Here is a 13,757-nt window from a genome sequence, read left to right as displayed (position 1 = left end):
CTCCCCTGCCCTGACCCAGCCAACGGGAGCTGCACCCGCGGGCGGGAGGCAGGGCAGCATGCGGACCCCCCTGGCCACCCCTAAGGCTAAGAGCCATACATGCCAGCTGCTTCCCAACCAGAGAGCTGTGCAGCGTGGCAGCTAGCAGGGAGCCTGCCAGCACCCTGTGTGGCGCGGCACCGCCCCCAACTGGACAGTCAACGCCCTGGTCAGCAGTGCTGACCGGAGCTGCCAGGATCACTTTTTGACTGGGTGTTCTGGTCCAAAACCAGACACCTGGTCACCCAAGGCCCCGGCCCTGCAGCTGCTGCGGCCAGGGAGAGACAACTCTCCCCTGGCCCTGGGCTGCTGTGGCAAGAGAGGGCTGGGGGGAGGTCTCTCTCCCCACTGCAGCCCTGTAGCAGCCTGCACCCCAAGCCCCTCATCCCTGGCCCCACCCCAGAGCCCGCACTCCCAGCCAGAGCTCTCACTCCAACCCTCTGCCCTAGCCCCGAGCTCCCTCCCACCCCCCAAACCCCTCATCCCCAGTGCCACCACAGAGCCCGCACCCCCAGCCAGAGCCCTCAACCCCCGCACCCAAATCCTCTGCCCCAGCTCTGAGCCTCCTTCCACACTCAGAACCCCTTGGCCCCACCACACATCACCTCCATATTGGTGTATATAACAAAATTCATTCCGCACATGGACATAAAAAATGAGAGGCACTTTGTTGCCAACCCCTTTTGCAATCTAGTCCTCCATCTTTGCCATTTTTTTTTAACCCTGGTTAGTAATCTTGTGCTATAATATGCTGTCACTTTTCAAAAACTCCATAACGGAATCAATGGAGAGTTCTAGCTCAAAGGTGAAGTAACTTCCAGAACTGATTACTTCAAGCCACTGACTGATAAACTAGGGCGGGGAACAACAACGTGGAGCATCTGCAGCGGACTTCAAATGTAGCTTCAGAGGGTGTTATGTATATGCTTTCACTCAGAAATCCTATGCTCACCTTGGAAAGAACTGACCTTTTGCTCTCTTTCTTCTTAATGGATTTCCTTTCTGCTTATGTTCCTGGCCACTCTTTAAAGCTGGTAATTGCTGGATATCTCAGCTTTCTTAGGTATCATCTGCTGTCATATTTATAGACAGCTTCACTTTGCTTCATTGCTTGGGAGCTTATTGCCAGTTTAGGGAGCATGCACTACAGTTCTTAAACTCAGAAGTCTCAGATTTAGATGTCATTTTTAATTTTTTTAAATTATTCTCTTAAAGGTTGAATGTGCTTCCATGCTAATTTTATTTTAGGATTGTAGAGCACAGTAAGTGTTTTACATGAAGAGCATTATTCAAAGGGAAACGACTGTATGAGTTTCTCTCAGATAAACCCTTTAAGATATTGGATGTCTGTAAGCTAGAACTAGGTTTTATTCTAGGTACTGAGTTCTTATATCACCCACATCACCATAGTCTCTGAGCAACTTCCAGAAGTGCACTAACCTTGCATGTCAAATGGATTAACTTTATCATGGGTGAATAGTGAAACTACTGGATGCATCACGTGACTACTCTACTCACAAGTGGTTATTTCACATGCAGGTGGTGTGACATACGAATTGAATTTGTTCATTACAGCGAATAAAGGAAAAAGACATTGTACTGACCTGAGACAGCCAAAGTCATTATGCAGGCACAGGAGTTGCACTGGACAGTGGAGTCCCCTGACTCGAGCAGCTCCAGAATTGGCTCAAGTAAACCAATTTGGACAACTTGTTCTTTGTTTACTATTCAAAAACAAATAAAATGGTGACTAGCTAACACATCCTTTATAGGTGCAAAATTATACCTTCTTGGATTCCTTTGGAGTCTGTATATTAATTTCTGCAAAATGAATTTAGCATGGCTATAATGTTTTATTCGAGAGCTCAGGTGATCAGTTTTTTTAGATTTCTTTACTACTATTTTATAACTGAATATAAACCTGCCACTGTATTATTCTGTGAAGTGACTTCAGAAAAATGAAAAATTATAAGAGGTCCTTGTTATAGATTCTAGCTGAGCCCCATAATTTTTATTATTCATGTGCAAATAGTGACACTCCATAACTTACAGCAAGTCACCAAAGATAATGGGCTAGATTCATACTAGCTTGATGGTGGCTTCTGCTGGTCCAGGGTAATGTAATGGAATGTCTACACTGGCATGGCTCCAAGGGAGGACAGCAGTGGTACCACCTTGTGGATGAAATTTCTGCCCTGCTAACCCATAAAGTGTAGTGAGCTTTACTGGTGGAGGGCAATGTCATCTATAACTCCCTGGACCAGCCAGAGTGATGATAGTCCTGTTTTATAAATAAATAAGTGAATCTTTAAAAAAATAAATCTTTTCCCCCCAAAGAAGATTGAAAATAAGATCCAGCTAGCTGTAACAGAAAAAATAAGCATTATTTAAAAGTCAGACTTTGATTATAAAAACTATCTTTGTTGCTGAAAAGACAGCTGCAGTATTCTCAGTCAGGTGTGATGAAAACCCAGTGCAAGTACTGGTACTCTCAATGTAAATTGGGTCTTGGTGAACAGAGAAATCTGTTTCCACCCAGAGCAGAGATCTCTTGATTTACTCACTGTTTTCTTCCAGCAAAAAATTTACGAGGGACAAGGAAGACATCTGCTGAACCTCCATGTCACTGGACTGCAGTAAAGCATAATAGGATTCCAAATGCTCAGCAGGCAGATGGGTGCTCACTGTAGAAATGAGAAGAAATAATGAACAAGTCTCTCCCCTTTGTCATTTCTTCATGTACCTTCAGGCTGAGGTGCTACCATAGTCAAATATTGTGCATTTATATTCCAGTCTCACTAAGGCGATCAGGCCAAACTGCTCACTATTTAATAATCAGATATTTTAGAAATATTATTGGCCAAAGGTGGGGAAAGAGGGGAGAAACAGAAATTACTTTTAATGTCTCGCTACCAAACAAGTCTTTCTGCCCCATATCAGATCCTAATTTGGATGATTGTGTGCTTTTCAGCAGTAAGAAACATATCCTGTATGAAACAGTAAGAAACATATGATGTAAAGACATCAGGCCAAATTCTCTAATGATGTAACTTTATTGGAATCAAGGGAATTGCACATGTGTAGCCAAGGGGAGAATTTGATGCATTTTCTGATGTACAAACCATTGAATACTCATCTTATAGAAAAATATTTACTCATTGTTCCCCTCCACTGTCCCTACTTTGTCTGTTACCTCTCAGATAGCTTCCCTCCCCATATTTTTAAAGCACAACTCAAAATCCTGAATCCTTTCACATCAAGTCTGATGTGAGAAACCTCAATATCCAACTTCCAGCTGGACAATCTCTGCTGGACAGTTGTGTGCTGACTCCTGCTCCCTGTTCACGGACCATCTGAAAAACTGCCATCGAAGAGCCATTGCAAATGCCTTGTTCCTGAATCTTCACTACCATCTGGCCTCTAGGTAGTTATCTCTTGGGGTTCCACAGTATAGCCCCAATAGGACACTTCCTCTGCTCTCTCTCACGATATCCTATGCTGTGTAATTTATGGGCAGTTCAGAGTACACCCAATTCATATTCTATGGCTGTACCCTATAAAGGCTGTGTTGAAATTTTACAGAATTGTCATAGTTATAAAGGTGACTTTATGTCTCTTATAGGCACCAGTATCATCTGCCTATAATAAAACCAGATGCCACTTGTTCCACAAGTGACTTTGCACATATGAAACTATGACAGCACTTCCTTTGCAACAAGAGATTAAAAAAAATCTCAAATTCATTAAAGAGCTTAACAGTTTGGGAAAAATACTTTTTGTTTAGTTATATTTATGAAAATCTTCAAATGCACCAGAAGGAGCTTACTTACAATGCTGACTCATATGCAAATAATACAGAGCAGCAGACTGCTGTAAACCAGGGTTTTCTGAAAATGCTAAGGTCCTCAGAACTTCCAAGGAGTCTTTTCCAAATGGTGACATTTCAAAACCTGTAGAATGTACAACGACAGCACAGATTTAGTTAATCCTGAAAAGCTTTAGTGTTCAGGAGTTCAGAATTCCCAGGGATTTAAACCAGTAGGCAACCCAAAACACATGGACTAGCATAGCAAGTCTACTCTAGTATCACATCTCCAAAAGTGGCCAGTATCAAATGCTTCAGAAGAAGGTTTGGCCCTCAGTTTTTATTCAGTCCATGAAGTCAAAACTTCCATTTCTTTGGGAGTTTTGCCTGATCAAAATCTGAAGACTGGATCATCCCCTCCTGAGGTAGAACCTCAAGAGAGAGCTAAGGAAGGAGGAAAACTCCAAGGTTTCCCCTGTGAAATTTCCTCACGTCATTCTGTGAGGGCAGCAAGATTTAGCCACATGCAGCACGAACCACAGCTCTACTCAAACAGGTTGGCTCTTGGGAATTCATCAAAGCTGCAGAAGTACTGTGCCTCCACAGCAGCTCTAGACCCCCTGCAGCTCTGCCCTGGCTGCCTAGCATCAAAGAAGCTGCACTGCTAAGGACTCCTCAGCAGGTGCCTGCCCATAGGCCTCCACTTCAAGGATCCCATCACAGAGGAAGGGGCTTCTCAAGAAAGTTAATATTACTGCTTCTGAGTATATTAAGTTTTCTTCTATGTTTCTACTGGGTGCTGAGAAACCCCTGGCCTACTCACTTCTCCCCACCACCTCCCAACCCTCATTCCTTGCACTTAACACACCAATGGATCCTAGGACCTGAAGACAGTCCTCTGTGACATCTAGGGGAGGTGGAAAGAATACTGCTGCAGAAATAGGTGTCCCTTCTTCTGCATGTGAAGCAGGAAATCCATGCACGGAGGGGTCCATCTACCCAAAGATACTATCATGATGTGAATAAAGACTTAGCATTTGGCCCATAGTTAATGTTCAATCATTAATTAACTGAATCATCAGGATGGGCCCACCTGAAGGTATGTAGAATGTGATACTAATTAAGGCTAGCATTATCTGAAGCAAATCCATGCATGTTCCAGATAAGTAGTATTGCAACAATTAATCTGAAAGATTTTCCATGGTTGATCATCCCAGACAAGGTTATCCCTGGCACACAAAAAACAAACAACTCTACTGGCCTCTCTGTCAATACGTATTTATGTTGCAAAAGAGAAGAGTAGAGAGAGTAGCATTTTGTGCCTTGCTAGATCCACATTAATGGAAATAGAAGGCTCATATTTTATGAATACAATACCAGCAGGGGCGGCTCCAGACCCCAGCACACCAAGCGCGTGCTTGGGGCGGCATGCAGCAGGGGGCGCTCTGCCGGTCGCCGGGAGGGCGGCAAGCGGCTCCGGTGGACCTTCCGCAGGCGTCCCTGCGGAGGGTCCGCTGGTCCCGCGCGGCTTCGGTGGACCAGCGATCAGCAGATCGCCTCCCGCGGCATGCCGCCCTGCTTGGGGCGGCGAAATGTCTAGAGCCGCCCCTGAATACCAGCATATTTTGTATTGCCACTTGGGGATGAAGATTATAACGAAAAGCACTGTACAGAATTAAGCAACAGCACAGAGAAGGGTTGGGGCAAAGGGAGAAAGACACATTTTTATCTTAGATTTTTAAAGAGTGAGAATTAATCAAGTGGACAGATACAGGAAGGTTTTCCTTGATTGCAGGAATTGCAAAGTAAAATGTTCTCACATCATTGGTGGTGTAACTATATAGAGAGACAGAGAGGAGACCTCTGCTAGAGGAACAGAGGGATCCGGGAGCAGAGATGAGAGTTAATCTATGAAAGACAGAAAAGCCATAAGAAATGTTATACATTTTGGTAATTTTGAACTGATGAATAGGAAGCCAGTTAAGTTGTATAAGAATGATGTGGTCACACATTTTTGTACACATGAGAAGCCACACAACTGAATTTTACATATGCTGGCCTATGGAGGGATGAGCTTTCATCTAGACAGGCATAAAGAAGGGAGTTGCAATAACTATGGTAGAAAGAAAATGCTGCCAATAAAGCTGCATATTATTAATATGGGTGATAGTTAAGGTTAAAGAAATAAATATGATGACCAATGGGGAGAAGACAGAAAGAGCAGCTAACCAAGAATTTAATCCTGTGGGATTCTACAGAGACAGGGAAGAGCCACTGGTTTTGTAGAAGTGGAATTAAGACTGGAGGGAACTAGAGATGTCTGTGTTGTTTTGTAAATGGAATGGACCACAGAATTCAGCTCAAACAAAAAAGGAAGGTCTTCATTAGCAGGTCATTAACTAAATGAAGAAAGTGGTTTCCATGCTATGACAAGAATGAAAGTATAAAAGCCACCAATTGCAGCTAACATGAAACAACATCAGCTCTCTCCTCCCTCCACATCCAATTTCATAGCACAAAAGTAGTGAAATGAAACCTTTCCTGTCAATTCTCAGGCTAGCTTCTACAACGAGTGGCTACAGGATAGAGAGCTGAAGTAGGACTCAAGAGACCTGGGTTCATGTCCTAGCTTCACCAGTAGACTCTGTGGGACCTTGGGCAAGTCACTCTTATCCCTGTATGTCAGTTTCCCTATGTAGAGAATGGTACTTTGTAAAGCATGTCAAGATCTGAAGATGGAAAACAGTATTATAGCTCTCATAAGCTAGTTTTCAATGGACATTCCCCTTTTCTTCTCTAAACTAAGAAAATTCAGTATAAACTATTTTTAAACATAAAGCCACTAGGAGCCAGAAAATGCAAAGTTAAGAACATACAAAATGTGCATACCAGTATTCAAAAAATTATGTAAAATATTTTAGCTGCTACACGCCCATGCTAATTACTGGGTATCATGTGGCTAAAGTATCAGACACATTTTCAGTGGAGGGGGGAGTGGAAGAAATGGGAGAAGCGGCAGAAGCATAATGCACGCTGGTTATTCTGCACTGCTGGGTAGCTCTATAGAGCGTATTGATGCTTAGTATGCTGCTGTAGCTTACATTAAGGACTGCTCCAATCCCCAGCTCCCTCCAAAAAATCAGTAGGCGCTGGTAACCTGAGCCACCTTTGCCCCTTCTCAGGTCAGCTGCAGTCCACAATCAAGGCTGCTACCTCTCTGGACCATCACAGATGGCCCAGCCACTACTTGTGACTCTCAGTAAGAATAAAAAAGAAACAAGAAGCAACAACGCCCACCTGATGCAAATCAAAGTTATTTGCATGGTGGTCTTTGTAGAGAAACGAGTCGTCACAGATATGTGCAGTCATATTACAGATATAGTATTTGAATAACAGTTGGACCATATTTGTGCCTGTTTTTCTGCTTGAATAGCTAATTAAGGACAGATGTTAGGACTTATGAGCTTTTCTAGCTGCTGGCTCAAACAAAGGTGATGTAGTAATCTTTGTTTGTGGTGTTAGTCCATTGCTGAAGCAAAGATAGCATCTTTCAAACAAGGGATTAATATACTGTGCCAAAAAGAACAAGGGAGTGTTGTTATAGTCACAGCAGTTAATGCAAATTTCATAATAAATTACCTTTTGTCTTTTAGCTCTTTGAGGTGAAATATTCCATACTTGGTCTCTTCCTAAAGACGATTTGGTAGGAGACTCCAGTAGAAAATAACCTTGACAATAGTAGTAACCTCTAACTTTATTTTTGAGAAAATGCATAAATCACCTGATCTACCCAATCTTTCTCAATGTTTTTATTCCTGTAAGAGCTGGTTGGTCTTTTGAAAGAAAGCAGGTTTCAGAGTAGCAGCCGTGTTAGTCTGTATGCGCAAAAAGAACAGGAGTACTTGTGGCACCTTAGAGACTAACAAATTAAGCTCATGCTGAAATAAATTTGTTAGTCTCTAAGGTGCCACAAGTACTCCTGTTCTTTTTGAAAGAAAGCAGAATCCCAGCTGACTTTGTTGTTCCAAAAATACAGGACTTTGTTCCAACTTGGGTTTGTGCAGTTCAACTTGGGTTTGTGCAGCTACAGGGATACAGCTACAGTGCACAAATCCAACTCCTGTACATAAAAACACAAAGACCCTCACCGAGATGACTAGCTGGTAAATGAATAAATCAGATAAAATATGTGACGACAAAGATTATGTGGTAAACGTATAAGAAAATTAATGTGAATCTAACTGAATAGAGTGGAGTTGTTAAATGATCATATTCTATGAGTACCAAAGCAGAACAGTTTAATCAAACAGTAGCACCCTCTATAATCCTGTCACATACCTAGACTTAATTTGTAGTTGTGTGATTAAAGAGCTGGATCATTCTGTTTCCAGCACTGTAACTCCAATAAATGGGAAGGGGAGACAAAGCAAAGATTCAGATCCCTCCCACTAGCCAGATAAACTTTAGTCTTAATTTTTAGAAGACTGAATTATGAAACGTGTACAAATCAGGTTATGTCACAGTGGAAAGCTATTGATCATTCTAATGCAGCTCTTTATTATGCCACTTGAACCCTCAGTTTCCCAAATACAGCAGGAAAAGCACTGTAGCTGTATCCCTGTACCACAGCACTGAACTGCACAAACCCAAGTTGGAACAAAGCAGTTTCATCAGTAGTCCATTGTCATGTAGAAAAAAATCACCCCAAATAACTGCCCCTCACCTGTTTCAATGTGCTGTAGAAACTCTCGTGCCATCTCCTTTTCATGTGGCTGAAGGACAGGTTTGTATAGCTGTCTGGCTTCAGAGGTCTTTCGTTTTAGGCAAGAGCATTCACTTATCAGAATCAAATACTCCTTAATGTTCTGTATCAGACTTGAGGACATCCTCTTCACAAGGGACACGAAGTCCTGAAGCAACTTCACACACTTTTCACAAAGCTGAGCCATTTTTACTTTACTTGTTCTGATACCAACACAAAACAAGAGAGAAAAAGGAAGAGAGATGGAAAGAGTAGCTTCTTCACACCTTCACCACTTTTTGCATTAAATTGTTGCTCCTGTGTTGGTGTGTGTTACAGATCTTGATTTACCCAACACTGTCATAACACTCTACAGCCACTGCAAAACTGCTAAGTTATTTCCTATGTGCAAACAAACTGCATGGCACAACAAAACTTAACTGTCAATAGTACGCTCCTTGTGAGGTCTATAAGATGTTAGTTTAAAGGCTGGAACAGAGCCACATACAAATCACTGTTTCTCAGCAGTGGTTGAAGAAAAATAAAGCGATCACACAAAACTGTTCCATAAATAACAAATGAAATTTATTGAAACAACTATCAAAGCCTTCACAACTCAGAGGCCAGTGAAAGCCTCTGGAATAATGGACAAAGAAGGCTGTGGTTATGTAAAGTGACATCACAGCTGAAGGCAAGGCACCACCTTCTCTACATATCTTTTGCCAATAGGAAAGGTATACCCAAAAAAAAAAATCAACAGGTTTTTCCAGTTTCTATTGAAGTTTAGACAGGAACAAAGGCACCATCTGGCTAGGCAGAGAGTTCATAACTGCTTCAAATAAAATGTCCTAGTCATGAAGAATGAAAAAAATGAGAAAATGTGTAAATACAAATATCAGAAGTGTACTTAGAATTATATTTTATATCCTGATAAACAAAATCTGGGCAAAGATAGGTGAAAAAATAGACTGTATGTTAATCAAAAGTGATCAAGGCTCATCCTGAGGGGAGGCAAGGGGAAGTCCAATTCCTCTTGTTAAAATTAACTACTTTATTAATTTCTCTGTCCAGGAAGAGAGAACAGATAGCACTCTCCTGCCTTTCTCCCTCCTCTCTATTCCTTTATGCAATTTCACTGCTGTAGGTGCAAGTGCCTTCTCCTCTACAGATACATTTTTATTAAAGACACCAATGAAAATAAGATATGATATTTTAAATATTCCAGGGGCTTCCTGTAAAATCTGAATTGATTCTAGACCTCTTTGTTAGGCAATGAATTTGTGCTGGTGTGCTGAGTGGTCACTTAAGCCAGATTTCCTATATCAATGTATTTGATACATCTGTCATAGATACATAGACCACTGCATTTGAAGCATTTTATTGTAAGCTTTAAAGATTCATTTTTATACTTAGGGTAGGAGTTTCAAAAATTCCCAAGTCACTTAGCAGCACAAATCCCACTGACTTTCAATAGAACTTGTGCTCCTAAATCTCTTGCTTTTGGAAATCCCTCCCTTTGTCTATTATGCTTAAATCTATCAACAGTATCTCCGAGTTTTTATTTGGATATTTAGGGATATAGCTATTTGGGTGATATTTAGATCCCCTAAAAATGTATACCATTCAGTCCAAATCAAGAACTACCCATGGCTCCCTATATCCCCAATAGATGTGGGCCTCCCTATACCTTTTAGTTAGCCTTTATGAGGAAGACTTTTAAAGGCAGTGTATCTCCTTGCTATTCAATCCAGTGATATCTTCTGGCTACTTCCCTGCAAGATGTTCAAGGAGTGTCCAGCTGGCCCATTCCCTTCATTACTGTTTCTTAGGGGATGGGGGAAGCAGGGCTAAGAATATCTGTCTGCTCCCTCCTCACTTCTGACAAATCCACCTTGTAAGGATCTTCTAGGAGATTGCCCACCTGTCCAGTTACATATCCTGCAGCAACAGAACCCAGAGACTCACTGCTGTGTTCTGCTGCTACCACTACTGGCCTTTCAAACTTTGCTATTAGGATGCATGTCCAAGCCAGCAATGTGAGGTATAATAAACCCCGCCCCCTCAGAATCCATCAAGTTCTGCTTTTGTATCTAATTCAACCCTGGTGAGCAGATGTGCTAAGTTTCACTCATTTAGGATTAGTTTTAAGGTCATTTTTAAAGTGTCTATGTGAGAAAAGAAGCAGGACTTTAAAGAGATACAATAATGTATTAATTAATAACATTTGCTCTTCTATAACACCTGCCATCTGAAGAGTTCAAAGTGGTTTACAGAGAGACAAGATAGGTGAGGTAATATCTTTTATTGGACCAATTTCTGCTGGTGGAAGGTACAAGCTTTTGAGCTACACTGAGTTCTTCTTCAGGTCTGGGGAAGGAAATCAGAGTGTCTGACCTAAATACAAAGTGGAAAACAGATTGTTAAGCATAAGGGGTAACACATGTTGTAGGAGGCCAGTTGAAAAGAAGTGGACAATTACAGATTAGATTGTTATACATAAGGGGTTTGAAATGGGCAATTAAGGGTAGCAGGCAGGCTGATTCATTACAAATTGTAGTAATGAGCCATAAAACAAGAGTCCCGGTTGAGTCAATGGTGATTGGTGTGAAGCAAAGTTATGAATTTAAGTTCCCAGACTCACCTTTTGAAGGTGTTATGCGGATTTCTTTGAAGATAACTGTTCACCCATGGGTGATATGGTTGGTTTTTTGACACAGCAGCGGAGATATGTCTGCAGGTTTTGTATCCATTATTCTGTGAGGGTCTGATACCACTTTGAGTTGGTTGAGTGGGGAGCTTGCTTATGATGATGAGCTTTTGAGTGGGGAGCTTGCTTCTGATGATGAGCTTGGCAAGGTAGCCTTTGTTTAGGCCGAAGAGAGTGTTCAGGAAAGATTTCTTTCAGTGTGGGGTCCCCCATCAAATATGGGCTGTTTCAAGATGCCTTGTATGGATTCCAATGTGGGCTCAGAGGTTTTTTGTTTTTGTTTCTTTCCCTGTATTGAAGTAGGTTCTCCAAGGTATTTGGGTGGCCCATTCCATAGTGAAATCTACTCCTTTGATGAAGTGTCCTTGTTTAGTGAAGGCAGTTTTAAATGTGTTTAGGTGTGTATCCTGGACTTTTTCTTCAGAGGAAATTCTGTGGTTTCTGAAGACCTGGCTGCAGATAACAGATTTTTTGGTGCATCTGGGAGGGATCTGTGGAAGTAAGGGTGAGCTATGGGTTTCTTGTGTATATATAGTAGCTCCTCATTTAATGTTGTCCTGGTTAACGCTGTTTCATTGTTATGTTGCTGATCTATTAGAGAACATACTCATTTAAAGTTGCACAATCTTTGCTTATAATGTTGTTTATCCGTGGGGGCTTGGAACAAGGGTGGGCCGGCAGACACCCTATCAGCTCCCCTCTAGCCCCCCCCCGCGCCTCCCACCCGCTGACAGACTCGCAGATCAGCAACTCCCCCTTTCCTCTTGGTGCCTCCCACCTGTAGCAGTCAGCTTTTTCGTAGTGTTCAGGAGGCTCTGGGGAGAGGAGACCCTGGAGAGGTGGAGGAGCGAGGACATGGCGCGCAGCCTCGCCCCTCTCTTCCTGCACCTCCTGCCTGCAGCAACCAGCTGTTTTGCAGTGTTCAGGAGGCTAGGGGGCAAGGAGGGAGGATGTGGCGCACTTAGAGGGAGGGGTGGAGCAGAGGTGGGAAGAGGCAGGGCGGGGCCTTGGGGGAAGGGTGGAGTGGGGGCAGGCCTGAGACAGAGCCGGGAGTTGAGCACCCCTGGCACTTTGGAAAGAACAGCAAGAGGAGCAGCTGGACGATCCACCCTCTTTTACCTTCTGACTCCACCACCTCAACCAATCATCATTGCTGAGTACAGTATTAAATTGTTTGTTTAAAACGCATACTGTATATGTATATAATGTCTTTTGTCTGGCGAAAAAAATTTCCCTGGAACCTAATCGCCCCATTTACATTAATTCTTATGGGGAATTGGATTCATTCCACTTAAAGTCGCATTTTTCAAGAACATAACTACAATGTTAAGCAAGGAGTTTCTGTTGTCTTTTGTAGGATTCCATTGTTGAAGATAATCATGGTGTCCATGAAGTTGATGCGGTGAAGGAGTGTTCTAGAGAGAGTTTGATGGATGCGTGTGGTGGTTCAAGTTGTGGTGGAAATCTATGAGGGAGTATAGGTTGTCCGATGTAGGGATGAAAACGTAATTGATGTATCTCAGATATATCACTGGTTTCATGATGCATTTTTTCAGAAATTCTTCCCTGAGGTGGCCCATGAAGAGGCTGGCATATTGGGGAGCCATCCTAGTACCCAGGGCTGATTCCATGATTTGGACAAAATGTGTGTTGTTAAATGTGAAGTTGTGGGTGAGGATGAAACGGATGAGTTTGGCAATGATTTTGGGTGGATTTCTGAACACTGTACATTATCTTATAGGTATTTGAGGCAGGCAGCAATGCCATCATGGTGAGTGATGGTGTATAGGGAGGTGACCATGGTTGCAAAGATGGTTTTCTGGGGTGGGGGAAGAAGTTGTTAATGTTGTGGAGTTTCTGGAGGAAGTCAGTAGTGCTTTGGAGAAAGCTGGTCCTTTGTGTGGTGGGTGGATTGAGGATGGTTCCTGACATTCCTTCAGACATGATGGGTCTGCCTGGGTTCCCTGGTTTGTGTATCTTGGGAAGCATGTAGAAGGTCCCTGGGATGGGTATGTGGGCGATGAGATTGTAGAGTTTTTCTTGGAGCTGTTTGGAGGTATTTGATGGTATCTTTAAATTCCTGTGTGAATTGTGGTGCAGGGTCTTCTTTTCAGTAGGTGGTGTCAGAGAGCTGTCTGTTGGCCTTGTTGATGTAGTCATCATGATTAAAGACTACAATCTTAAATTGCATAAACTATGCTGTTGCTGTGGTAAATACTGAGGAAAGACAAGAAACAGGCAGTGATAAAGTAGTACCTAAACAAAAAAAGTAAGTTATAAAAAAATGACTACTGGACTCAAGGTACCAACATTTAAACAACCAATTTATTTGTTTTACAATCTTTATAAAATGTTTATTGGCCCTACTTTCCCACTCCACTTTTCCTCTGGGGCTCTTAAAATGAGTATATATCTCTAAAGCAAAATGGCGAGAAAACAAAACAGTTCTATAGCCCATATTCTAA

General features: G+C 42.3%; 1 protein-coding gene across 1 annotated transcript in view; it reads right to left on the bottom strand.

Annotated features, from left to right (window-relative positions):
* Positions 1-13,757, bottom strand: part of LOC123365631 (vacuolar protein 8-like) — a 51,188-nt gene that overhangs the window by 35,247 nt on the left and 2,184 nt on the right. Inside the window, exons 2-5 of the mRNA XM_045008390.1 lie at positions 8,568-8,809; positions 3,870-3,989; positions 2,604-2,723; positions 1,644-1,763 (exon numbers count right to left, since the gene is read on the bottom strand). Coding sequence (XP_044864325.1) covers positions 1,644-1,763; positions 2,604-2,723; positions 3,870-3,989; positions 8,568-8,793 — 586 coding nt within the window. The 5' untranslated portion in view covers positions 8,794-8,809. The remainder of the gene's footprint in view (positions 1-1,643; positions 1,764-2,603; positions 2,724-3,869; positions 3,990-8,567; positions 8,810-13,757) is intronic.

This window comes from Mauremys mutica, chromosome 3 (assembly GCF_020497125.1).
Source record: "Mauremys mutica isolate MM-2020 ecotype Southern chromosome 3, ASM2049712v1, whole genome shotgun sequence".
Classification (NCBI taxonomy): Eukaryota; Metazoa; Chordata; order Testudines; family Geoemydidae; genus Mauremys; species Mauremys mutica.
This window is presented reverse-complemented; position numbering and strand designations above follow the sequence as displayed.